The sequence below is a fragment of the Phoca vitulina genome, unplaced genomic scaffold (assembly GCF_004348235.1).
Source record: "Phoca vitulina isolate PV1807 unplaced genomic scaffold, GSC_HSeal_1.0 scaffold3, whole genome shotgun sequence".
Lineage (NCBI taxonomy): Eukaryota > Metazoa > Chordata > Mammalia > Carnivora > Phocidae > Phoca > Phoca vitulina.
The window spans coordinates 60,272,577-60,300,483 of NW_022589706.1; the positions used below are offsets into that span (position 1 = coordinate 60,272,577).

Below are 27,907 nucleotides of genomic sequence, written 5' to 3' on the forward strand. Positions count from 1 at the left end.
ATGTTTTCATTCATAGCCTTTGAGACCAATTGTGAAAAAGCAATGGCATTTTTTTTTTTTATGGTGGTGATTTCATTTGTTTTATGAACTAGAGAGTATAGTTCATATGCTCACACAGAACTGGTTTAAAAGAACAACAAAACTAAAGTGGACAGAATTTATTAAATGATGTAAAGGGTAAATACTTTGGACTGTTCTCTGGAAAAAGCTATGAGAGTCCCACAAGTCTAGTCTCTCTGGGGGGCTGGACTTCAGAATGACTTTGGCCAGGGCTCCCTGTTACAGATAGGATTCTATAGCCTCCTGGCTCTCCTGGAGGGTCCTGCAGAGAGAGCCTTGCATCTATCTGGGAGGGGGAATGACAGGATGTAGACAGCCCCCCATGTGCTGATTTCCTGAAGCCAAAGAAACTTCTGATTCGATTTTTTCTCAGTCTTGTCACAGGGGTGCTGAGATTTGGGCAAGTAAAACTTAAAAGCTGGTACACTCTGTCAGGCTAAATTGAGATAGTTTTCCCAGCTTCATCTCCTCTCTGACCTTGTCTCTTTAAAAAAATAATGTATTCACAGTGTCTCTCAAATGTTATCAGAACTGATATTCTGGATTTTGTTGAGAACCAATTTAACATTTTCAAAAGGTGGTGTTTCTTTTTGTGATTTGTTTTTATTTTAGATCACTGAGGCTGAAGTTTTTTTGCGGAAGGGATTGAGATGCCCTGAAATGTTTTTTACCCTCATTTCTAAAAATTTGTTGAAGATACAGTTTAACTTAAAAGATGGATAGAATCTAAGCGAAACATAACTTTCATCAAACTTCATCAGCCCATTTACCGTAACCAGGTATTTATTTTGCAAATAACATGATCTCTAAATGTCGAAATGACTGTTCCTTTCCACCTAAGGAAACAGGACAATGACATGGGCCAAGAAAGGACCCTCAGAGTCAAGAGTATGATAGATCCAGGATAGTATTAAATTGTTTAAGGGGAGAGTAGATAGAGCAAGGACCATTAATTTCTCAGACATCATCCCTGTACTTTTTCTGCCACCCACGTACCCAATTAGTAACAGCAGGCCTAATGCTAGAGCAACTAACCTACTTTCTGAAAATAAATGACTTAACCATGGGAGGTAAGCTAATTCTTTTAAGAAGAAAGGTTACACTAAATCAGCTACCTTGTGCAGAGCTGAAATGTCTATTTTCCATTAAATCAAATTACTCTAATGTTATCAGTCATCTTAACATATGACTTAATTTATTGCTTGAAAAACAACTAAGACATATTACAAAATGATCATTTAAATAATGCAATAATGACATAGTAATATCCATTTATAATGGATAATAACATGGTACCTTCCTTTAGTATTCCCCTTCTCTCTGTGGCAAAGCATAAAAATTTCTATAGTATATCAACTTCTCTTTTAGATCTGAACAGGTAAAGGAAGCTTGGGACATTAGTTCACGTGGCATTTATGCAACACATGGCAATTCTACCATGAATAAAACTCCTTTAAGCACATACCTTCTCTCTGCTGCTGTGAGCAGTTAAAGACCTTTGTGCTGCCCCACGAAGAGCTGTTCGGTAATTGTAGAAATTGCTTGAAGGGTCCATCTGATGCTGTCCACAAAAGAGAGAAGAGTATTAATCATTTACTTCTCACCAGCAGAAAGTTTGCAAGATCATACTTTTAACCCTACATAAAAAATTGCAATAGGCGAGGGGTGCCTAGGTAGCATAGTTGGTTAAGTGCCTGACTCTTGGTTTCAGCTCAGGCCCTGACCTCAGAGTCCTGAGATCAAGCCCCGTATAGGGCTCCATGCTCAGTGCAGTCTGCTTGGATTTCTCTCTCCCTCTTCCTCCTCCCCACCCCTGTTAGCTCTCTCTTTCTCTCTATAATAAATAAATAGATCTTTAAAAAAAAGATTGCAATAGGTGAGAGAACTCATTAAGGATAGGATCTACCCCTCTCATACACACACGTAGGCATAAAACACATCATAACACAAATGTTTTCTTTGCTGAGGTTTGGTTCATTTAGATAAGCTGATGTCAGCTTCAATAATGTCAAACCTAGACCAAATTCTTTCCAGGTTCACTGTGGACACTAAACTTAAAACTAGTAACAAAGAATCAAACACCAGCGTAAGAAACCATTTCCAGGTTTCATTTGAATGTTAACGGGTCAGTTGATGGTTGGCCATGCATAGGGATCCAACCCTTTGTAGTGAACTTGTTCTTTGCATTTGTTAACAAATCATTCACAAATAATTGAAGCATACTATCTTATAAGAAGGAAAAGACATTTATTAGATAATATGAAAAAAAGCAATATATCCAATGATACTTCCCAATTTGGAGGAAAACTTAGGAAAGAACATTTTTTTATTATCTCCAAAGACCGCTGATTCAAAGCACCAACATGCCAAGGTGATAATGACATTAGTATGACCCAAACACAAATGACTTTATGTATAATTCTTACTATCCTCAGAATTATCCTGGAAGAGCTTTTGCATAGGTTAGCTAAATTTGCTGAAAGGATGGTGAATGAGTATTTCTATAGGGATGGGAACTCTTCCCCTGGGACACTGTAAATAAATGAAGTTAGCCCACCCTGAAGTAGAACTCCCAATGGTTCAGGATCCAAATTCCATCCTGGCAAACAATGGGATGTAACTGACAGGTCACCATTTCTCCAGTCAGTTCACCCCAAAATGGACACCTCTATCTATGAAAGGGCTGGTCTACAACCTGATTTATTCCCCCCTCTGCCAATTCTAACCCCCTTCCATTCCCTACATCTCTAAGGAGAGATGGGCTTTCTTCTCTGTAGTACTCCCTGATCAAGAGCAAGCTCACATAGAAGAATTTCACTTTCTGGGTGTAAAATGTTAACAGCAAGGCATCAGCCTCACATACCTCAAGAACATCAAACTTTGCAGTCTTCACTTTGGCCCATGTTTTTTTCAGTCGAGACACTGGGCTCATGTTCATGCCAGCTTCCCGTTTAAAATGGAGTCGGGGGCAGGGGGAGAAAAAGTTAAAACAGACAAATAAGAGAAGTCATTTGAAGTTATCCTCTAAAAAAGTGTTCATTACTAAGTGTAAGTTAACTTGATTAAAAAAAAACAACAACAACAAACTGTCAGTTTTCCACAGTAGAAATACCATTTCATACTCCCACCAATAATATACGAGAATTCCTCTTGGTCCTCATCCTCAACAATATTTGGTTCACCCAGTCCTTTTAATTTCAGTCATTTCAGTGTGTGAAATGGTTTTACACTGTGATTTTAATTTGTATTTCTCTGATGACTAATGATATGGAACACGTTTTCATATACTTATCATCTATAATATAACAATAAGTAGATGAAAGCATACTTTTGTGACATATCTAAGTATCTGCCCCATTTTTCATTGGGTTATTTGTCTTCTTATTATTGATTCATAGGGTCCTTTATAGAGTCTGGATACAAGTTCTTTTTCAGCTATAATGTATTATAAATACTTTCTCCCATGACATGCCTTGTCTTGACATTTTCTTAATGGTATAAGGGGGAAAATTAAGTAATCTTCTATTACCCAGACTGTGGACTTTCATTCAGGTCCCTGATTTAGATGATCTTTCTGTTCACTATTTTCAAGAAGTAAACCAAAGAGCCAAAATTTGGTGAGTATTTTTAGGGAGAAAATAAGGAAAATTATGTCAAAAAGAAAATGGAAAACAGAATTGGTGAGGGGTGGGGAGTTATCAGGATCAAAAGCATTGAATTTCATTTGGTACATTCTCTGACTTCAAACTGACTCTGACTCTAAAGGGTCAGGTAAATACTCAACTATTTACTAAATACCTACAATGTGTAGGATAAACATATGATTTATCATATAAATTAGGGTATTTTTAAATGAAAGAGTCACTGTCAATAACTGTGGCATGACCCCATGCACTATGTTTATAGGATGAATGAAAAGAAACACGGTCCCTGGTGTTAAAATCCCCATGTTACAAAGGAGGAGCAGAGTGCGTACACCAGGATAATAAGGTGCTGCGGGTGGTAAGAACTAGGAGCATGGGCAGTCAGGAGACATTCCAGTTTCTCAGGCCACCCTCTGATCCATGCTGATAGAATCATACAGTGTAATCTCAGATCATATATTTCTATAATGCTTGACCCACTTATAATGCCCAAACACTTTTTAAAATCCTTCATTTGGGCAAATCTCTCATTTATGAGCCTCTATCGATAAATATTCAGATGAGGACAAACTGACTGGATGTATTCCATGAAGTCTCATACATGTCAAAAAGAGTGTACACACTTGTACGACGGTGATATTTAAAGCATTCTGAACATTCTAAAATAATTCAGGATTAAAAAGCAGAGTTTTCATTAATAAAACTGTACTACATGTATATTTCTAGTAGACACATTTCACAGGACTTATACAAATAAAGGACACGTATCTTCCAGAAAACACTCACAGATTATCGCCATCAGGGAATTGAAGTTGCCAATGTTAAAACATTCCCGAGCTACGTCAATGAAATACTCGATCATTCTTGCTCGGTGCTTCTTCTTTACAGGCTGTATAGAAAAGGGAGGGGGGGGAGAGGGCAGTGATCCAACATGTAGACCCAACAGATGTAAAATAAGTATAAAAAAATAATAAAGTGAGGAGAAAGAGAAAATTCATTTCCTCACCATGCAGATTTCTGTGGCAACCAGGTAGCTGAGGCGATTGAACCATTCCACGTAAGCCTCTAAGTTTCGTGTTTTCTTCCGTTCACTGTAGCAACTCTACAGAGAGGGCAAAGCGAGCAGATGAGTTGGAGACAAAAAAAAAAAAAAAAAAAAAGAGTGGATTAGGCTCTCATTTTTGTCAGATATGGGCCTTTATTCCAGTTTATGGAGCAAGACAGCTTTCTAAGACAAGGGGATGGGGACAGAGAGAGAGAAAATCACTAACATTCTTGACTCCCTTTACAGAAATATCACAATCTCTTCATACAGTCCAGTGAATCCCGTAAGATCTAGAAAGGTACTCTGACGCATTCAAAATGGTGTCCCTCCCTCCCCGGAAACTAAGTTACTCTCCGTGGGAACTGTCCTCAGAAGCACAATTCAAAGGGTTTTGGCTGCATTCTAAAACAATCTTGACTGATTAATGGGGTGTGACTGCCAATTGCTAGCAACACAGCAAGAAGAAGCTGAGAGAGCAGGGGACTAGAACATTTTCTCTTAAAATTCAGTCTAGGACAAAATTTTGGAGCATCATGTAGCAAGAAACTAAACATCTTCCAAGGTAGGTAAATGGAAGTCTAGGCCATCATGGTCTTTAGTAGGGTGAATGACACATTATTCAAAAGTGAAGGGAGTTCAGCTCATCTCGGAGCTCAAGGCCAAGCCTAAACAGGTTAATTACACCCCTCTTTCCTTCCTTCAAAAAAATCTAACAAACAAAAAAGTCCACTAGCCTTCTGCAAAACCTAATCCTCGCTTCCTGTACCGAGGGAAGCTATTCTAAGGCCGGAAAACAGCTGTTACCCCTAAGTTCCAAAGGGGGGCTTTCATTAGTGGGTGATACAGTCTTTGCTTAACAACTTGAGATGTTTCTGGAGGTCACTGGGTGGGTGGGGGGATTTCTTATGTGTGTTTTATAGTCCATGCCCAGTGTTATTTGCTTTACATGTGGGCTTCACTCGGGCAATAAACCTGTCATGAGAGGTTCACCGTAAAACAAGAGGCAAAGCAGCAGAGACCCTTACTCAGCATGCTGGATGTGCATCCTGTCTTTAATGCCCTGTTATTGTTGAATCATGAGCATAGCATTCTCTTGTATTTTCTTTCTCACTTAATCTGCTAAAGCCATTACGCTTTTATCTCCTACCTTCATCACCACAAATCCTGCATCTACTTGCTTATTAAATTTCCCAATAAGGAGGAAGAAGAGGTTAAACGTTTGTGATAGGGTAAGAATAGGATGAAGGCACTTGAAGATCTGGCTTAAGAAAACTGCAATGAATCAGACGTGGCTAATGAAAAAAAAAACTTTCTGATTGTAAAACCTACGACAAAATAATTCAAATTTCCGCCTCTTGTACCTACTCTCACAGACAAAGAAATTCCATTTCCAGTTTCAGAGCTGACCTCTAGGTAGCCTGATTTACCTTGTCATTGTCCAGAGGGTCCTTCTGTACAAATGCCTGAACAAATTCTTCTGGCCCAATATAATGGAGCCTCTCCTGAAACACAAAACCAGCAGGTCAACGTTCTTAAAGAAAATGAGAAGAAATGGACTGTTAACTCCTTCTGTTGACTTTTGGCATGACCCCTACTTTTTATAAATAAGCCTTTAACCCTAAATATTGTCATCATCATCAAGATCTGAGCAGAGGCAATTTTCTGTGTAAGTCAATGCTACAGGACATAGGGAAATGCTGGGCAAGTTATGGAAAAGTAGAGGGGGTAGATGAGGTAGGTCAGTAAATACACTCTTCAGTCTTGTTCTCACAGTATTTAAAGTGAATTCCAGGGGCACCTGGGTGGCTCAGCTGTTAAGCGTCTGCCTTCGGCTCCGGGGATCAAGCCCCACATCGGGCTCCCTGCTCTGCGGGAGCCTGCTTCTCCCTCTCCCTCTGTGCTCTCTCTCTCTCTTTCTCTCTCTTGCTCTCTCAAATAAATAAATAAATAAATAAATAAATAAATCTTAAAAGAAATGAAGTGAATTCCCAGAATGTCAAAAACATTCATATTTGAATGTCTAAGGAAAACGAATTCTAGCTATTATACCTATTATTTCCCATTTGGATTATTCTAATATCATCTCCCATAACATGACAGTGGATAAACAACTTGTGTGGTTGCCACAGCAAAGGGTGGCAAGGAACTTACCAGCTCTATGTGAGTCAGCTGCTGAGCCAGAGTGTAAGGGTCACTGCAGACAGTGATGATGTCCCTTTGTATGGACTGCGGCTTGGTCTTGAGAACCGTGAGCCGATCTGTGGACGTGGAGCTGATTTTTGCCAGGACTTCCTCATACTGGCTGAGTGTGGCCAGTTTGCGGATTAGACACTGGATCATCTGCTGGACATTCTTCCTGTACGTCTGCCGGGGGATAAGCAAAGGATTACATCCTGGCTCTGCGTGTCGACTTTTGCCACCATGCAAACTCAGAGACTGTGTTCTTAAGTGCTTTTACCCAGATGCTGGAGAACCACCAGGGCAGGTACAGGACGATTCAGCCTGGCTCTCATAGTTTGAGAGAGGTACATCACACATAAGGTGTCTTTTCAGACCTGTAAAATTTAGCTCTTTCCTCAGGCTGCTCTTGAGATTACAATTCAGGTTGAGCCAGGAAAACCCCACAATGACATTTTAGATTAGCTACTACATAGAAATCACTGCTCTTTGGGCTGGCATAGGAATGTCCTGCTTTACTTCTGGTAGGCTAAAATACGTTGATCTCCACTCAGAGCATCCTCTTCCTAACACTTTTTCTGTCGGGTCACCTTCTTGATTTCCCCACTCCTCTCATGCCCAGTCTCATTAGTCTGCAAGCACAGACGCCAACCGGACTCCCCACTCCCCACCCCCCCCAACCACCTTCCTGACTTCCACATAGGACATGGGTTACCACGACGAAGCAGTGGCTATTCATTTTTGGTATCTGACCTCCCTTTGACTCATGTCCATTTCTCTCACATTCATGAGTCAGTGCTAACATTCGCAACCAACCAGACTCTTCCACGGGGCAGTTCTCCCTGTGACCAGTTGCCACCTGTCTGCTGCTGCATCATGCTAGAGCCATAACACTTAAGATCAGCTGGTTTCAAAAGCAATTCACGTATTAGAGATAAATGTCAATCTCTCGACTTTTTACAACACTTGTTAAGTCAAAGAAATAACTTCACAATTGATCCATCCCCAGGGTACTATTATCATGATAGAATTTACAGCGTTCTTTTATTCTTCCTTTTCTAGTCCCAGACTGCCAAACAAACAACATTCATCCTTGTAGGTAAATTACCTGAGAAAGGCACACGCGCTAACATGGTCCTTAAGTTAACAGCTCCAAAGGAGGGCAGCACCGGTGAACTGAGATGTGGAAAGGCCTATGGCTATGCTCCTCTGCGTAGTCAGACCCTTTTTAAAAGGTACTACACAGTATTACTTTCTGAGATGAATTATTTGAAAACTGAATGGCAATCTTACCTACAAAAACCATATTATTTTACAGAGGCAATTTGGTTTACTAGAGCAAATTACGAAAACTCAAATGAATAGATATTTGCATACTTAAGGAAAATTACAAATGCATCTGGAAATGATCAATTCTTATTTAGTCAAGGCAAAAGAGCATACACAGCCTTCTTTTTCTTTTCTTTCTCTCTACTTATCTGGCGTATATTCCACTTAGTTCTTTAAACTGGTCCATTAGATGACCTTTTTTTTTTCTCTATTATTCACAGACCACCCTAAATCATCAATGAAATACCTAAGTGTTTAAAAAGTTGAACCTTCAAAAAAACCTATCTTCCACCTAGCGTTAAGGTTATCAATTTAGAAGATGCTATCTATTTGGTAATATGCTTGTCACTCAAAGAAAATGTCTTTTTCTTTGGAATTTGAAGGAGTTCAAGATTGAATTAAGGGCTATTTTAAATCCCTCATGGTGGGGTGAAGTAGGGGACAGGGGATGGGTAAAGCAAAACAGGTAAAGCTGGTCAAAAGGTACAAACTTATAGTTATAAAATAAATAATCATGGGGATGCAATGTACAGCATGGTGACTATAGTTAATAATACTGCACTGCATCTTTGAAATTTGCTAAGAGAATGGATCTTAAAGTTCTCATCAGAAGGAAAAAATTCTGTAATTTTTTGTGTGGTGATGGATGTTAGTAATACTTATTGTAATCACTTCACAATATATGCAAATATCGAATCATCATGTTGTACACCTGAAACTAATATAATATTATATGTCAATTACACCTCAATAAAAACAATAAATAGAAATAAAACAAAATAAAATAAATCCCTTGTCCCTATTTCCCTTGCTCTTCTGCTTTCATCATCTTGAGTTACACTAAAAATCTATGAACTTAAATGGTTTCTTCAGCCCCCTGTCCCAAATGTCATAATAAATATTCCCAGGTGACTCTGGTATGTAGCAAAGTATCACAATCTATGCTCTACTGGCATATCTGGTGAAAGATTCTTATTCTACACTTTAAAATATGCTTTTTTAAGGGAAGAGGTCGAGGGATGTACAGTCAAGGATTCAGCTAGTGAGCAAAAGGCAGGAAGCTATAAGGGGAAAATGTATACAACAAGGTGTAGGGTAAAGCTATTCAATAATAAAGAACTAGTGTGTGTGTGTGTGTGTGTGTGTGCGTGTGTGTATGTGACAGAGACAGAGACAAAGAGACACACAGAGAAAGAGAGTATGTATGTATGACCTCTTTTAAAAGTTTCCTGCTGCCATTTGATTTCATTCCAAGCTTTGTGTTGTTAAGCATGCTTCCTTACTGAGTCATGAATTGCTAAATATGCACTTATTCTTTTTTATAACTTAAAATGCCAGTGACAGTAATTACCTGGCAAATAAAGATAGAATAAAGACCAGCCCCTTAAGGAAGAGAAAATTGCATTTTACCCACTGTAGTCATTTGTCATGTAATTCAATCATTAGCTCCATTTCATGTTTCTTGCAGGCAAGTCCTAATAAACCACTTCATTTTGGGCAAATCCCCAGAGGGGAAACATATTAAGCCAAATTATGCAGAACTGTCCTAGCAGATTCAGCAGAACCCGACAAAATTATATATAGGGAGCACCTGGATTCATTGACTGCCAAAAAAATTCCTAAAGTCTCGGGCAAGAAGCAACAAGTCTCAACCCAAGTCCATACTCCTTCCTGTGGAGGGAAATATTTTTTTCCTCTTCCAGTAACTGATTAGTTCGTTCATTCATTCATTCAGTCAGTCATTCAAACACTACTGAATACCTGTGAAATGCCAGGCACTGAGCTAGTAGTTAAGGATGATATGATGAACAAAAGGGGCACAGCAAGGAGTCGGGGGAAAAACAAGTCATAAAAAAAAAAGCAAGTAATTACTAACCACAGAGTGCTATGAAGAAAACAGTGGTGAAAGCCAACAATGAGAGAGTTGCAGGGTGACTGTGGCTGGGGTGGTGAGGGAAGGTCTCTCTGAGGAGAGACACTTGAGCACATCACAGATACGTGGCCTGCCAAGCACAGAACTGAGGAAAGAGCATCCATCGCAGAATTTTAGAGCTGACAGGGATGTTAACACAGAGCAGTTACCTCTATAATTTACAGGAATCGGAGAAGAGGCAAGGAATTGAGGGAACCTGCTGAAGAACACTCAGATCAACCAGATGCCAAGTGTGGCCATGATTCTGAATACTGGACTGAAGGAGCCAAAGGAACAGTCTCTCCCGGTAAAACCCAACCTGATCAAGGTAGGCGACTCTCGGCTGTTCGATCCCTAGGTTAATCAATTCCTTGGTTCGACCTGGCTTACCTTCTCATCTCCTCTTTTCACACTCAAAACCATCTGAAAATCTTAAGGTTTATCAAGGATTTGCTATTAACAGAGGAGTGCTGACAGGAAGCCAGGTTAGAAGGTGGTGTGGCCCTTTGTATTTCCCCCCAACCCTAGAGTGGCTTGAGTCTGACAAAAAAAAAAAAAAAAAAAGCGGACTGGATCCAATCTGGCTGACACAGATAGAAAGGATCTCCCTCATTGACTACCACGACAAGAAAAACAAAAGGCCACCCATCTGGCACTTTCAGAACGCTAACTTTTTATCTGAAAAAGATTTTTAAGGTGTTCCTTTGGAAAGGATCAAGGGACCATTCCTACTTTTTAAAAAGGCAATAGAGGGAAGGGCAGTTGACTGACTATCAGGTTAAGCACCTAAATACAACTTAACTAAAATGCAGTACTGACTGACTCCAGACCCAGCCTTCATATAAGAAAAAGTCCTTATGATGCCACTAATCTTTTGAGCATCTTGTCCTAAACTAAGTTCACTGAGCCAGGATTGACCCTGCCAAGCAACCCAATAGATATAACTCCTCTAATGTAAGATTGACTACAAAACTGCCCTGGGATACTGGACTTTTGCCTTTGTTGAGTGAGGGACCTGCCAATTCATACCTGGCTAGAACCTGTCACAGGCAAACTGGCAAAATAATTTTAACAGTGATAACTTGCAAAACGACTCAGGAAAACACTCATTCAGCCTTACAGATATAAATCATGGCTGTCTTGAGCACCAGGGTTCAATAGAATGTCATAAGGGAGCAGTAAAAGGGTTAAATCCATTTTCAGGAGGACATAACTGTAGGGAAGCAAGTAAAGTTTTTTAATTGCAAATCTTATATAATTTTTTAAGGTGGGGGAGAAATGGTATTAAAATACATTCACCAGAAGTAGACACAATAGATAGGGTATCTTGTTACATCTTTACAGCACACCACTGAAAGAGTGAGTTCTCAAGGACGGTACTCGTAATGGGAAAATTCATTTTAAGATGAATGAAAATCTGCCAAATGCTTCATCAGTCTTTTCCTGCATGAAAGTGTTGTATCTGCGCCTAAGAAACTTGTTCCCAGGGGCTCACTGGCAGCACAGAAACTACAAAGACACCCTTGCCCAACAAGCCTCAACACAAAATATCAGCCCTCCAGGCCTGCTTCAAAGAGGATCACCTTGAATTTGTTACAGCTAGTTAATTCTTATCAAAGGCTCGAATGAGGGAAATGATATTTATGAAAGAGTATCCAAGAGACTCACTTTCTTTCTCCACCTATCCTAGGTGCTAGCCTTGAACCAACTTCCAAGCACCAAGAGACTTGGATCTTTTTCTGTCTTCTCTCCAGAAGAATGACCTTAGCTAATGACACATTAATTGTGTAGCTTCAGTTTTTTTTATCAAGGAGCATTTGTTATAAAAACTATACAGAGCAGTTTCCCCAATCTCATTCTACGCCCCCTAGATAAAGTCCTCCATAAGAAAATTTTTAAAATTTCATTTAATTTAATGCCCTGAAGAATTAGTAGGTTTTCTCTTTCCTGATGGTGAAAATCACATAACCATCTGTATTTCTCTTTTACCTGGAGTTTATGCTCAAATCACAGCAGTCCTGTCCTACTAGACTGCTTCTCAACATGAGCCTATTTGTTTTCTCCCTTCCATAGTACAAAGTACTATGTATCAATGTACAACTTGTTATCTGTTAATATGTTACTGTGTTATTTATTTGATATCTATTTGTGTTTAGATCTATTAATATGATATGTATTATCATACATGATATGTAACTTTCTATGTGAAATCTTCTTAGAAGGAAGAAGAGTATAAGTAAAATTGAAACACACTTGCAATGTGAATCCTATGCATGGATTGACATGAACATACCCCCAAATTAATCACATAAAACTCCAGATGATAGCCCTTAGAAGTGGGATTGTATAATCATTCCCATTCGACACACCAAACAGGCCACTATGCTATGTCGAAGACTTGCCCAAAGGCAACACAGAAAGGAAGAAGTGAAGATTGTGATACATAATTCAGCACCAGTTCCCACCAAGGCTCGGCCCTGGAAATTCAAGTGCTTTTGCTAAAATTCAGGATACCAACCTCCTCGCCACTAGCTATTCGGTGAGCCAGATCTTTTAAGTTTCTCATCATTCTTTCATCCCGAAAATCATAAGGAAACGTTTCTGTCCATTCTGTCAGGAGTTGAAGGATTTTGGGTGCAATTTTTCTTATCTGGTTCTGGGGAGAAAAAGCAAATCTCATTCAGTGATCTCTATCACCATGGACTGCAACAAATCAATAACTGCGAACAGAGTCACTGGAAAACTTCTAGTACAAAGTCTTTGGGGTTGACGAAGAAGTCTAGTCCCCCTTCCCCAAGTCAATGCCAAGTACCACCAGCTTAAGGCAGGACCTAGGGATCTTCCATGGCCTTAAATTTATATTGTGGGCATTTGTTTGTTTGGCATGAAGGACATGATAGTTTATTTTAAAAAATTCAACCACGCTGATCATAATGACCAGCATACACATTTCGAAGACTTTTCTCTTGGGTATTAACATTGCAGTATTTTTATATATTGAAATGTTTCAGTAGGACCAAGAATGTTAGAGAAATAAAGATCTTAGATGAAAGTGAACACTAATAATTCCGGTGTCCAACCCTATCTTGAGTTCTGTAGCCCATTCCCAGTGCCCTTTGCACAGCCATGATACCATTAATGCCCTTCAGCCTGGGGGGAAGGAAACCAACTTCACAAAATCTAAGCGGCAGAGTTACCATGCCTAATAGACAAAATGGTAAATTTCAAAACCCATCATTACCTTATCGCTATTAGGATCACTTAGTCTCTGGTGCTCAACACATAAGTGGCAAACTTTGGCCATTAACTCATACGGATGCATAAATAACCGAGAACTGAGTAGGAAGGTAAATATGTACGTTCTCTGTGGCAAGAGAAAAAAAAAAATCATTACGGTTACATTCTCTCCGAAACTAATATCTTTCCTATAGTTTATACATCTTATTTCATTAAGTTCTGTTGATCAAAGTTAATATGCTGCAGTTTCAAAAGTAATGCTTCGTAGTAAAACACCTTAAGATGGATTTTTCCTTTGCCTTCTGATGTATCTCTTCCCTTAAACCATACTAAAAATTACAGAAGTTACAAGATTAGTTTATCTACTGAAATTATTCAAAGCACACTTTCACATCTCTCCTCTGGGAGCCAGGACACCAGGACACATAACTCATTCTAGGTAAGAAGAATGAAATTCAGCCCAGAGAAATAGATCTAACTTAAATATACCACCCATACAGAATCTTGTTCTGGGTCCAAATATTATGATAACTCAGTGGAAACCAAAAAAACACCCAACCACAAGAGCTCAAGAAGTCTCCAGTGTGTCCAGCGTGGCACGCAGCCGTGTCTGTAAGCTTGTGCTGGAACATTCAAACGCGGGCTTTCAAGTAATCTGTTTCCTTGCTCAAAGGCTAAGCAATTTGATAAAACACAGTATCACACTATACACTTTTCTTTAACTACATTGTCTCCCAAGAAGCCAGTAACGAAGTAGGGTTTATTTGTTATAATAGTTTCAGACTCCCAGTGAAAAGAGAAATTCCAGGGTTTTTGTGTTTTTTTTAAGCCCCCCCCCGCCCCCCCAGGCATCTTTACTAGCTCATAAACACTTACAGGGCTGAACAAGGGATTCCTTTTACTTTTGATTACAAGTTTTCCCTGTGTGGCAACATATTTCAAAATGCTATGTAACAAATCACACAGAGAGATAACTCAGGAAGAAACACTATGGTGAATTACAGTGGCAAGCACAAACTATCCTTCGCACACCAAGGTCATTATTATATTTATAAAAACACATGAATCTAGTGTCTAGATCATTTCATGAAGTCCTTATCAACAACCAGCTGCTGTTGAGTAACAGGGGCAGCTGTGGCACAAGCAAAGGGGGAGAAAAACACCACTTGCCCAGAAACAGAAAAACCTAAGTTTGATTGCTGATGCTGGGGGTGAGACCGTGTGTGGATTACTCAACATTCTGAATTTCAGTGCTCTCCTCTCTGGCCTCTTGGAATTGCCGTAGAGAAAATGTAAATGAATTCCTTAGATTAGAAAGTATCATCTAGGGGCGCCTGGGTGGCTCAGTCGTTAAGCATCTGCCTTCGGCTCAGGTCATGATCCCAGGGTGCTGGGATCAAGCCCCGCATCGGGCTCCCTGCTCCGCGGGAAGCCTGCTTCTCCCTCTCCCACTCCCCCTGCTTGTGTTCCCTCTCTCGCTATATCTCTCTCTGTCAAATAAATAAATAAAATCTTTTTAAAAAATTTAAAAAAAAGAAAGTATCATCTATATAAACGCCAGCTATCAAAGTAAAACATAAGCAACCTATAAAGAACTGCATCTTGAATATGACTGTTGATCTCCTTTCTATGAAGTTTTCCTGTCAAACTTCACTTTTCTCAGCATAGTGATGGTCTTGGAAACAAAACAAGGCATTAAGTATTCTAGGAGTATCCAATGTCCTCTGGCGTTTCTATGTAATGACCAATGTATATGCATGACTTAAACCTACAGATACTTCACTTAGATGGTATCTGACCGTCTACAGTGTGGTACCAGCCCTGAAAAGAAACTGATATGCAGACAATAACCAAAATCTGAATCATAAGCAGGCTCAACTTGATCTCAAAATACTCAATGATCAATACGCATTTTCTTATTCGGGAGAAATTCTTAGCAACCCAGATATTCTGAAGAATACCAAGGATGTGTTTCAGAGGAATAGGGATACATACATCTGGATAATAATCCACATTAGGTACTAAGTGCTGGATGAGTGCTTCCAGAGAGCCGGAGAGGAGGTTGTTGTCATGGTAATACAGCCCTCCGCAGCTGTCGTCCGCAGCCTGATAGAGGTTTCGGTTGTAACCACTGCTGTCAAACATTGCTGAAAAGGGAGGAGTCTGAGGCATGCTTTCCTAAAATGAATTTTAAAAGGAGAAAACACAGTGTCAGTAATATGCCGTCCAGAAGAAAAGTAAGCTTTAATAGCAACAAGGGAATAGGTTATTTTAAAAATAGGTGAGGTTCTGATAGAATATCAGAACCCATCAAGAAAGCAAATTGCTCTTTGAGTAACACATGTATGCATACGGGTGAGTACCAATCTCATTCCGTTGAACACCATAAAATGCTTAGATCAAAGGATCCAGTTTGGATTTGAATCCAAGTCTCCAGCTGCCATACTGAGAGATCACTCCTTCACATGTGGGGAAGAGAACTGAGCTTCCGATTGCTTTATCTCACTGAGTCAAGTGTCAGTCATCCTAAGGTAGAAATGGGCAAGCCTTCAAAGTTGGCTGGGAGAATTACATCACATACGAGAAATATTGGACTAACGATGGGTTTAACAGGAGATAATCAAAACAGATGTTGAAAAAGTAAAATTGTAAGAGAGGCCTAGAATTAAAGTACATTGTGTGCGTGTGTGCGTGTTTACAGATGTATGTATGTAAATCCAGAAATATAACGCTGGCTCTCCAGCTTCTATTGGGAGATTCAAAGCTGTCGATTTTCACCCCTTTGTGTCAAATTCTTTTGGGGTGGGGGCTCTATAAAGCCTCTGTTGTCAGCAAACATGTGGGCTGAGGGGCCCCTGATTTGGGCAACAGAAAGGAGAGTGCTGGTTCTCTCCATTTGTATGCTTTGCAACTCACACAGCCCTTGTTAGAGGGTGCTCAGTAGAGGCTAGAGGCTATTAAGTTATTACTCGGATTCCTAGGGACAGAGCTCGGGACCCTGAGAACAGACTCTCGGTTTCTGGCAGCATGTCTGGACAATGGAGGCATTCAGGAGCTGCCAGACTGAGAGTTTCAGAAGGCAAACAGTGCGGGAAGCCAACTCCAGGGTTTGGACTGACGGGGACAGGGTGTATGGAGGCTGCAGGAGGACACAACCTGGGCTAATCCTTCTTTTTGAGATGCCAAAAGATATTTGCATCCGGATGGGGGAGGGGTGTGGAGCCCTGTGCATCTGCTCCAACTCCAGCTAATGGGGACCACGGCTTCATAACATGTGCGCGTGCCTCGGCAAGGGTGGCCACGGGGTGGGGTGTTGGGGAAAAGAAATCTACTCTTAGGACAACCTGGCAGATGAAAACAGCATTTAGGGAAGGAAGCATCAAGAAAAAGAAACAGAAGACAAGCTTCAGCATTTTGTCCTCTATCCCATCCACAAACCAATGCCGAGGGAGAATGCAAAAGGGAAAAAACAGCCACCAATGGGAAGAAATTGATTACTGAGGATCACTCTGGGAGATCTGTCACTACCTGCATCATCACTGCCATGCCTCTCGCTGAGGCAGGACAAGGTCAGAACAGCCAAAGGATCAGGAACTATGGGATGTAAGCATTAACACAAATGCTCCACGCTTAGTTGAAATCATTGTTAAATAAATAACTCCATGTTAACATTTAATAAGACAGTGGACAAAGTGTGTTTCTGTCCTCTTCAAATTGCCGGTTTTCTATGAGTACAATTCTTGTGCAATATAATCTTTGCAAATGAGTCGTCCTGGGTGGGAAAGTGAAAAAAGAGCCCATCTACCCTTGCCCTGAGAAACTCAAAATGTCCATAAACCGAGACTCTGGGACCCGAGATGAGAAGCGCCTCAAAGTTTTGCCTGATAGCTTGGAGGGAACTGTCCATCTGAACTTGGTTACCTACTTCTGGCTTAAAAAAGCTTTAGATGGTTAAAAACCACACAGTGTCCTTTGTGAGCAAGATCACAGGTGGAACTATATCATGCCCTGGGAGTTGAGGTTTTTTTTATTTTTTCTGCCAAGAACCATGAGTTTTCTTTGATTTCTCCACCTATTCATCACTACTGAAACCATCCTAATAAAGTGATTTGGGGAGATGGCTGGCCAAAAACTTGGGAATTTCAGAAAAATCAGAAAATGTTGAAAGTTCAAAAGGATCATAGAAATCATCTGCTCCGGGATGAAAAATAGATTTCATTTCACTTTCCAACTGCAATCAATTAGAAGTGGGTGCCTAGCGGCCTGAGGGTGAGTGAGAAGAATTTAAAAGCTGTAACTAGGTGGGAGAATGTGTGTCCTAAGTGATTAGCAATGACTGCAAAAACAGTCATGGAAGAGGTCAAAGCCCAGTCTGCTCCAAGCTCCTATTTTTATAAATGTGCAAACCCTGGAAGGTGGAACGAAGTGACCAGGCTAAGATCTCACAGTGCTGTGGCTACACCACCAAATGAACCCAATGGAAGCCCCCCACCCCGTGAATCTTGCACCCCTGCTGCCTTCTGTTTACTACCAGTAACCATTAGCCCGTGATAAAGGGTCACCCAGTTCCCTTTCAAGGAATCAGCACCAAAAGCCACAAGTATTTGTACTTCTCAATTATTTACTCCCATGAAGCAGACAAGGACTCAGATCTGACCAAGGACTCAGATCTAATGAAAACCTAACCTGGTGCTTCACGGCGGCAAGAACTTCAAAAGGTAATATACCATCACCATCCCCCCAACACATGTTTTTTATTTAGAAAATTATTCTCAATTTTGTTCACTCCTTCTCAAATCCTAAATTATAACAAAACTATTAAGTTCTTTTATAGCAAAGTTCTTCTGAGAGCATTCTTAGAGTGATGGCAAAAAGCTTCTGCATTGTTCCTTGGAAATGTTTCACTCATGGGATTTCTTTGACGAGGTAGAAAATATCTACACTTAGAAAATCCCCTCCAACCAAGCACCAAAGAAAATACTGCAAATAGCAATGGAAACCAAACTGAGGCAAATGAATTGGGGTTATAGCTTATTACACCTACAAATCAATTTTAAGAAGAGGGTATGTCACAGGTCATTTTCTGCCTTCTAATCAGCCCTAAGTTCTATTGCTCATCAGCTGATTTCATTCTCCTATGATCCATCTTGACTGTGAACTTGCACATAGCAACAATCAACTGCTGAGATCTGAGTCAGTCCAAGAGACTCCAGCCCCTTATTTACGCACGTTGGTCATATCTTTCCTATGTTGCCTTATACTCACGACAGCATCTTTCCCATTCCTTAGGCCCCCTCCCTCCCTCCCCATTCTGCTACTATGAGATCCTTTGTGCAAGGGAAAGGTCTCTACATTCCACCTTCCTTTACTTCTCTGATTCCCCTTCAAGGCCGCTCACCTGAGAAATGCCTAGATGCACGGCACAGAAGGCTCTGAGAAGATCAGCAGCTCCCGTTTGTGTAAAGTTTACTGCCTACAAATGCCTTTTGGGATTCTTAGAGCTACCCTGTTTGGCAGACATCCTCTCATTGTTTGGACTGCATAAGCTGAGGTTCAGAAAACCTGTCGTAACTGACTGGGGTTACACAGCAGATAAGGGACAGATAGGACAGTGTTTCAAACCTCGATCTTCAGGTTCCAGGGTCCAAATTTATTATACTACATCATGTTGTACTACAAATGGACTTCCTTGAACCTGTAATATTTCACCATAAAATGAAAAGTCTGTCAGTCTATCCCAAATTGTAGGCTATCAGAACAATTTATATGCTTTGTATGTTTTATGTAAGTCATTGCTCCAAAGATGCATTAGTGACACTAATTACTCTTACAAAGAAGCAATACTCCCACGATAACAGAAGTATTTACACTACTGACCTTTGCAATCAAGGCACAGTCCCATCTAGACAGAGATTTCGGATTTTAACATATACTTCTTTACATTTTAGTATCTTTGTAATTGGCATGCATATAGTGCTAAAAAGGCATGTGTGACAGTCTTTTTTGTCCTTAGCAATATGAAAAAAAAGAGCATCTTACAATGGATGGCATCTCAGATTCAATTAAATAGAGTAATATTTGCTTGTGTTTACTTTATAGATCTCCAGTAAAAAAATCTTACTGAGACAAATGACCAAAATAAAGATCATGGATCAGAGTATTCATCACCCATTTCTGGACAATCTCTAACAAGTGGCCAGTCTAGCCATTTTCTAGAAAGATCAACTGCCTTGTGTAAGAAATGCATTTGACAAACAAGGGGAGGTGAACAGTATGGTACAGAAAGTACTGTCTTTGAAGTGTACCTTAAATACCTAAGAAGATAAACATAGTAGTTTTTTTCTTTCAAGTATCTTCCCTGTTATTACCCACATCAAGAACTATTGTTTGTTCAGTATTACTCAGATTTGTCATCCAAGACTTGAATTCTCTTGCTTCAGTTCTGGAGTTGAAAAACAAGGCTCAGAAGATTAAGTATTAGCTTGGTTCTTGTTTTAAAAAACAGAGAAAATATCCAAGTACTGGATACGAGAATCCAGAACAGCATTTATCCCCAGGCGCTATTAATGCCAGGAATAATTTGCTAATGATTTCTGTAGTAGAAGAAGGGCAAAGGGTGAGGCTGCTCTTATCCCAGAAATCCCATTTATTTATTTGTTTTCATCTCAGGGTAGTTCTGATTTCTTATCTGTAGCTAACCTTCTTTTACAGCTCCCACAATTAATATCATCTGTCTCTAAGGTCCTTTAAACTCTCAATCCACTCCCCTCCACCGTTTCCAATATAATCTCAAAACCAACTTCTCCACTGTCTACCACCCTTCCTTAGCGCAGATTTTGCCCAATCCAATAGACCTATCGGCTAACCAAAAATCTTGTTCGGGAGAACCTGACTTTTCCAAAATTAGAATGTGCGACAGCATTAGGGTAAATGCTGGCATTAATTTACTATTAAGTCAAACTTCAAAGTAGTTAATTCCTTTGGGAAAAAAAAGAGATTTATATGAGATACTTGAAAAAAAAAAAAAAAAACTGCTGACTTTATTCAAATCACTACCAATAAGATAAGGCAGAGGACAGGCTCACCTCGCAAGCAATTCTCACCTTAAAATCATTTCCTGGGAAACAATATATTCAATGTGGCCAATGGCTCTTAACTTCTCGGGAGATCACAAACCTCTCCCCACACTGCCCTGAGAGAAATGTACCAACAAGTTTGCATATACCCTCGGAGAGTTCAGACCCCAGTTTAAGAAACATTATGAGCAGACCTGTACAGAGCCTACATATGATTTATCTAATCATCTTCAAAGAAGAAGAACGTGGCGGTTCTGAAGGGAAGCTTGGTCTAGCACATCCAAGCCTGGCTCCTTAGAAATCAAGGAATACTTGTATTCTCCGGTAGTGCCAATCAAATGGAGCTAAAGAGGCTTTTAAAATGATACTACTTTTGGTTTGGGTAGAGATATTTAAACAGGTATTCCCCCCCCAAAATTGAGATGGCACTTTGGGGTGGGGAAAGATGCGATGAGACAGTGGGAAACAGACTTTGGGTTTTAAAAAAATGAACCAGGCTAAAAGAAAGCTTAGAGCCGGGCGCCTGGGTGGCTCAGTTGGTTGGGCGACTGCCTTCGGCTCAGGTCATGATCCTGGAGTCCCTGGATCGAGTCCTGCATCGGGCTCCCTGCTCAGCGGGGAGTCTGCTTCTTCTCCCTCTGACCCTCCCCCCTCTCATGTACTCGTTCTCTCTCATTCTCTCTCTCTCAAATAAATAAATAAAATCTTTAAAAAAAAAAAAAAAAAAGAAAGCTTAGAGCCATGAAATTAGCATACAGATCATAGGTTCTGTTGGAAAACTTCCCAAAAGGAAGTAAAAGATATATCCAACTCAGGTGTACAAGATGAATGTTCTTTCTTAAAATTAACTTGGTAAGCTGAAAAGTTGGTTGACAGACTAGATACGTTACAGGGGCAGCTAATTCAGTCACGAAGATATATCATGTTCTTCCAAGGACTCTGAAAAAGTTCAGCCTGACATTGATCCAGAAGCAAGGAAGCAAGGTCTGGGTGATTTAAGGGATGAATGGATTTGAAAGGCATGCCTAATGGTTTCAAACCAACGAAAGCACCAGATGAAAAGCTGCCTTTTTCTAAACAGCAGACTGTGTTTGAATTAGCGACTGCTTTTGCACAATGTTATTTATGATGGGGCAGGTGCACCAGGATAAGGTGGTTTCAGGTGACATTTCAAATTGGAAAAGAGGTTGAGGAAAAGACGGGTGTGGGAACTAAATCCAAAGCTATCCTTCAACATCTGCTGTAGGTGCTTTGTAAATCTCTACCAGAATGTCAAGTCAGCATTTCCTTTACACTTAAGAGAATGAGCTAGAAAAAGTAGGACTCAAAAAAAAAAAAAAAAAAGCATGGGGAGCTTTCGATCCATATTTCATCATAGAGTACTTTGGTGAAATATTTAACAAATCCAATGCCCTTATATTGATCACTATCTTTTCGTTTCTGTTCAAGTGCTGGGCATGTGTCCCAATTTAAAAAAACAAACCCACTGAAGTAGAGGAAGGCCTCCCTATCACAGCTGAACTTTGAAAGTATATTTGTTTAGTGAGGAGAGGCTTAATTTAATATCCTGGAATTACCGGTTTCCCCATTCCCATCTAGATTCCAAAGGAACTTTGCACTTTGGTGAGATGCACCTTCTTCCTTTTCTCATTTGAGGTTCCAGAAAGCTGAATGAGAAAGATTCACATATTTCAGCTTTACTCCAGCTGGTTTTCTCAAGCACTTCTAGCCTCCTTTTGGCACCACTGGATCTCAGGATACAAGGATGGACTGCACGCTCATAGAGGGTAACGAACTATGGATTTGACTCAGGGTGAAAGTAAAAGTCACGTTTCTGACACTATCTAAAACACGGCTTCTTTTGAGCTTGAAAATGTCTAGAAGATTATCTTCTCACATTTTCCTGAGCCAGGGAAAGTCCTAAAGGCAGAGATTTCTAGCAACAGCTCTGGAAACTCTAGAAACGCTACACTTCTGCTGACCTCCTTGAGAAAAGAGGTACAGTTCCTGTGAGTACAAACAATGCAGAGTAGACAACTCTAAATCAACTCACTTCTTTGGCACGTGAACAGAAAGGAACTCACTCCCAGATAGGTACATTCTTTGGAACTGAGCCCCAAGTGCTTAGTAAATTTCATACTCAAGGAGGGAAAAGTGAGTATTTTTTATTAAAGAAGGTCTTATTTCTCTCCATAATGATGAAATTGGTGGTATTATTTACCAATGTTACAGGCTTTCATTAAAAAAAAAAAAAAAAAAAGAACTTGCATTTTTCTTGATTTACCCTGGATGCTACTTAAGAAATCCTTACTAATTCCTAATTGATGGAGGAAGAGGATTGTGACTCAAATAATTACTATCTTTGGTTTCCTTGGAAGAAATTAAAGCTTTAAAAAATGTGTCATCTTTTGTCTTGGAGATATCTTGTTAGCAGTTTATTTATTAAAACACAAAACAACATTTCACTACATGGCAACTCTAAATGGGCCTGGAGAGTCATTTAAAACTTTTCTACAAGATAAATCTTTACTGCGTGGGAACAGATCACAGAACACTTTGATATTCTTTATGCATTGTTTTGAATCTACAACGTCCATGTAGTTCCTGAGCTGAACAGTAGATGGCTCCACGTTCCTGGTCTGTGAAAAGATTGGTGCTTTCCAGCTTTAACAGCAGGTGCTGGTTTAGAAATGTAGGACAACTGGAGTTCTGGGTGAAAAAAACCTAAGAAATTGGTGTTTGTGATCTTGGCATATTATTGAGCTTCGGAAAGTGGCACTGTTCGTGCTGTACAGTTGAAAACAAATACTGGCTGAAAAAGTCAGTCGGTCTTATTTTGTAGGTCTTAGGTGCCCAAATACAATGAGAATTAATTATTTCATATTCCCAGGGGGACAAAAGTGATCTTCTGGACAATCAAAATCATCCTGATCTAATTACATGCTGTCAAAAAGAACTTTGAACTTTCTGGGATATTGGAAATGGTCCTCTTCTACACTGTCCAGTCAGTCGCTATTAGCTGCAAGTAGCTATTAAGCACTTAAAATGTGGCTAGCGCAACTAAGAAACTCAATTCTTAATTTTGTTTAATTTAAACATAAGTTTAAATATCCCCATGTGCCTAGTGGCTACCATACCGGATGGCACAGATATAAGGTGGTTGATCATCTATAGATAGCTCTCAAGCCAAATTATAGAATATCATATGGGGAGCATCCTTTACTAAAAGGGTTTATTTTTCTAAACCCAATTAATTTCAGCAGGAAAATGATCTGATACTTAGTGAGGACATTTAGTAAACAAGCAGAATTTTCTATTTACATTTTATTATGTAACATGGTTCCTAGGATAATTTTATTTTTTGGCTGCAAGTCCTTGAAAAACTATGCTTATTCCTCCCCCTCCATTCTTCTCTTTTTGATAAATAGAATGATCCTGGCGGTCTGTAAAGTGTTTTCCTTCCCTACAAGGCTAATTTGTATTTTCTCTGTGTGAAACTGATTTTCATACGAGGGCTTCCTAATAAAATTTGAATCAAATGAATGACTTCTAGATATAGACATACCTTGAAACGGAATAGTAAATATATAAACCTAAGGAAAAAACCTAGGTCAGAGGCCAGTTAAAAATTTCATAAATGGTGGGATGCCCGGGTGGCTCAGTCAGTTAAGCATCTGACTCTCTTGGTTTCGGCTCAGGTCATGATCTCAGGGTCATGAGACACAGCCCTGCATCAGACTCCGTGCTCAGCGGGGAGTCTGCTTGAGAGTCTCTCCCGCTCCCTCTGCCCCTTACGCTTGGGCTCTGGCTCTCAAATAAATAAATAAAATCTTTTTTAAAAATTTCATAAACGGTAACACTGACTTAAGTCAAAAAAAATTTCTGACTCAACTTTCTTGATAATTAGTATTTTTTAATACACTTATAGGAGAAAAACAAAAGCAAAAAGGAGGTCAAGAAAATATTAAATCTCTACATAGTTGTTATCAATACAAAGAAACTTCACTCTCTTCTCTTCATTTCCCTACACCCAGAAAGTAGCTGAACATCTAATTGCAGACACTTCATCTTTCATCTTCCACCTCATCTAGGGTACAAATGCATGAAGGGATAATATAGCAAAATCAAGCAGTTGTCACAGAACTAAAAGGGACTCATAGATCGTCTAGTTCAACACCCGACCAACTTTATAGATATTGCAGGTAGAGGGAGAGAACAAACAGCTTGTGACGGCCCCAGGACTCATCTCCCTAATCCCAGGGCAGAAATCTGTCCAGAGCACTAGGCTACAATATCTGTTATTTTAAGATAATCAAGGGCTGTATAGATCTATTTTTTTTTAGTAGGTTTAACTGGAGAACCAAAAAAAGGACAACTGTCGTTCTAGAAAAGTGAAGGGGGTGAGGAGGCAACACCTAAATTCAACCACGAACATCAAAAATGCCACAAATCTTAAGCAGTATTTTCAACAGTACAATTTGTCTCTTTAAGACTTCACAATACGTTATAATGTCTTTTCCATTTATTATTTGTGGCATCAGAATCAAGATTCTCAATCCCTGCTTCAGGAATTCCAAATTCTTCTCTAAGTAAGGGGGAATACCTTCTTTTCCCCACCTCCTGTCTCAGGGAGACTTGCTGGGGCCATCCAAATTGCTTCTCCAAAGTCCACTTCTTCCAGGTAGCCTTTGGAGATTGCTAATCTTGATTCCCTCATTTCCTGTGCCATTATTGGGTACCTTACCCTGTAGAGACACTCACCCAGCTTCTCCCCTTCATTTCTTCTTCCTAGATAGGAGTTATTTAATTGTTATTTTTTTGAAAGGGTCTATTGTACTTTATTAGCCGGTGGTTAATTTTAGATTATCAGAATGTAATGTTACTAATAATATAAGAAATATGTATTATGATAAATAATACATTTTTAGAAACATTAAGTAATATAGACCTAAGACTATATTAGATTAGATGCTAAACTGGGGTAAAAAAGAAAACAATTGTAAATGCTTTCTGGTGATTTTCTATTCCAAAAGACAGTGTGATCTCAGGTATCAGGTGTGGTAATATCAGAGAAAATGTCTTGTGGACCACATAAAATGGAGCAAGACTGAAAGTGAACCATGGGAGAAATAAATTCTAAGAATTTAACACTCCATTAGACAACTGGAAAGTACAAGGCCAGTATGCTTAGTCGCCAGAAATGTTGCCACCTCCAGGAAAACAAAGGATTGACCGACATGTAGTAGAATAATGCCAACAAGAAACTTGCTAGTCAGTAGCTGATCTTCTCATCTTTGCCAGAAAATCTGCTTAAAGGAATAATACAGCAATGCTTGTGAACCCTGATTTCTGTCAAAAGTGGCCCAACAACTGTCCCCCCAAAATTAAAATAACCACTAATGATAGGATCTAACAAGCTGCCATTCTTTTATTCTGTTATGAAAATCTCAACAGCCAAAAAATTTTATTTGTATTTCTTTTTGAAAATCAATTCTATATTTACCCCAAACCTCACCTGATCAGCTATATTCCTCCCAAATCTCCAATGAGGCATACACTCTGGTTAATTGTAACCTCCTTGTTTATTAGCGTAGGTTTTATCACAGTGGTCCAACTATGCTTTAAATTGAGACATAGCTATCACATGCCAAGCTCTGGCTGCTGTCTCCAAGAGGAAAGAATAATTATTCACCCCATCTGAGTCTGACTGTACCAGACATTATTCAAGAGTGCAACACCCTGATCCCTAGACTCTTCCCCTTTATGCACCCAGTTCAGAGACCCTCCCTCGGCCTTTGGAGATCACCCAGGGCTAAATATAGATCTACGCACACCAGCAGTTCCTGGCCGCTGTCACATGGTGCTGCTGACGATGGACTCCTTGGAGACATGCTGGGCCCAAACACACATACACAAATTTGTGCGCATATTCATCTATACCCACCGAATTCATTGGCAAAGATGGGCACCTCCACATTCACAAGAGAACGGCGCGCCCTAGAGATTTCCTCCTGCTATTTACATCACTTGGACCACCCTCTGCACTGTCAGAGGACTTAGCTACCTTGCTTTAGCCTGAACTGCGTCAGTTCGATTGGGGTAAGGTGCGAAACAATACTCAAACAATGCTCAAGTGGTACGCGGATGCGGACACACACACACACACACACGCACAGGTGTGTACACACCAGACCCCCCCACCCCCACCCCCGTCTCCCCCTTTGCTCTTGTACAGCACTGAAGTTGTTCCCACGGTTCCCCTAGAAAGTGGAGCTTTTCTTATGCTGGCTGCCGCAAGCCTCCTAGGTACTTCGGCTGACGTTATTATAATCTAGCCAGGTGTCTCGAGGCGACTCACCTGAGCTCGGGCAAAACCCAGGAGACTCGGTGTGTCCCAAATTCGCCAGGTGAACGGAGGAATGAACAACTATCGCCTCGTCAGTGGCAAGCACATGACTTCTGTTTCCTGTCCTTTCCTAAGAATCAGAGCTTAGATTATAGGGCACCCACACCAAAAATAAACAATCCTCCCCCCCACCCCCAACACACACGAAACTAGCCAAGTAGTAGAAGGAAACAGCCTAGCAGCGCTCTGGAAAGGAGATGAAAGGATGAACGCGACTAGAACTCAGACAAATCCTCAAAAACTACCAAGATTTCAAGCATAAGGCCTGGCTGCGGGATCGGGGCGAGAGCAGCAAAGCAAAACGCAAGCTTGTCCCTGCCCGGGCCCCAGCGGCTCGGCCCCGCACCTGTTGGCACCGGGTCCGCTCCCGGGGCAGCCCCAGGCGCCCTCGGCGGCCAGGCAGGGGACTCCCTCGGTCTCTAGCTTTTGCCAGGTGCTTTGTGCCAGAGAGCATTTGGTCGCCCCGATTCTCCCGCCTCTTCGAGGCGCACCCGGCAGCTGGGGCGCCTGAGAGCCAGGCTTGCTCGGAGCGCAGCTCCCGGGCCGGCCGTCTGGGAGAGCGCAGAGGGCAGCACGGCCGCACATTCCCGCCGCCAGGCTCCGGTCCCTCCGGGAGAATGCCTGGCCAGGGAACAACCCACCTGCAGATGGACCCCGGGTCCTCGGCTCCCCCGCTGTTTGCCGCGCACCCACAAGCGCGACCAGAGAACAGGGAGCTAAAGCGCGCGCGAAGAGGGAAAAAAAAAAAAAAATCCGCGCGACCAGTCGGGTGCCTTGTTTATACTGAAACTACGGCCTCAGCCGCGGCGCACACCCCCTTCGCTCCGAGTGCCCGCCTCCCGCCGCCAGCCCCGCCCCGCCCCGGCAGGCGCGAGCCAATCGCGGCGCAGCTCACCGCCCACGCCGCCACCGCCCCCGGAGCCCGGGACCCGCCCACGCGTCGCAGGGCGCCCGGGACTCCGGCCCCGCCACCGTCGCCCGGGTGCCCTCCCACGCTGCGGAGGCCGGCCGAGCCCGGCG

The 27,907-nt window shown here is 40.9% G+C and overlaps 1 protein-coding gene across 8 annotated transcripts in view; it reads right to left on the reverse strand.

Moving 5' to 3' along the window:
• RASGEF1B (RasGEF domain family member 1B) overlaps nucleotides 1-27,907 on the reverse strand; it is a 632,176-nt gene that overhangs the window by 10,110 nt on the left and 594,159 nt on the right. For 6 of the 8 annotated variants that reach the window (XM_032400630.1, XM_032400635.1, XM_032400628.1 and 3 more), the window contains 9 exons: nucleotides 15,401-15,583; nucleotides 13,410-13,532; nucleotides 12,687-12,824; nucleotides 6,901-7,113; nucleotides 6,177-6,251; nucleotides 4,711-4,806; nucleotides 4,491-4,593; nucleotides 2,924-3,003; nucleotides 1,526-1,621 (listed from right to left, as the gene is read on the reverse strand). In XM_032400630.1, coding sequence (XP_032256521.1) covers nucleotides 1,526-1,621; nucleotides 2,924-3,003; nucleotides 4,491-4,593; nucleotides 4,711-4,806; nucleotides 6,177-6,251; nucleotides 6,901-7,113; nucleotides 12,687-12,824; nucleotides 13,410-13,532; nucleotides 15,401-15,583 — 1,107 coding nt within the window. Of the gene's footprint in view, nucleotides 1-1,525; nucleotides 1,622-2,923; nucleotides 3,004-4,490; nucleotides 4,594-4,710; nucleotides 4,807-6,176; nucleotides 6,252-6,900; nucleotides 7,114-12,686; nucleotides 12,825-13,409; nucleotides 13,533-15,400; nucleotides 15,584-26,839; nucleotides 26,958-27,528; nucleotides 27,678-27,907 lie in introns of those variants that run through there. The other 2 variants (XM_032400633.1, XM_032400632.1) reach the window with 2 other exon arrangements.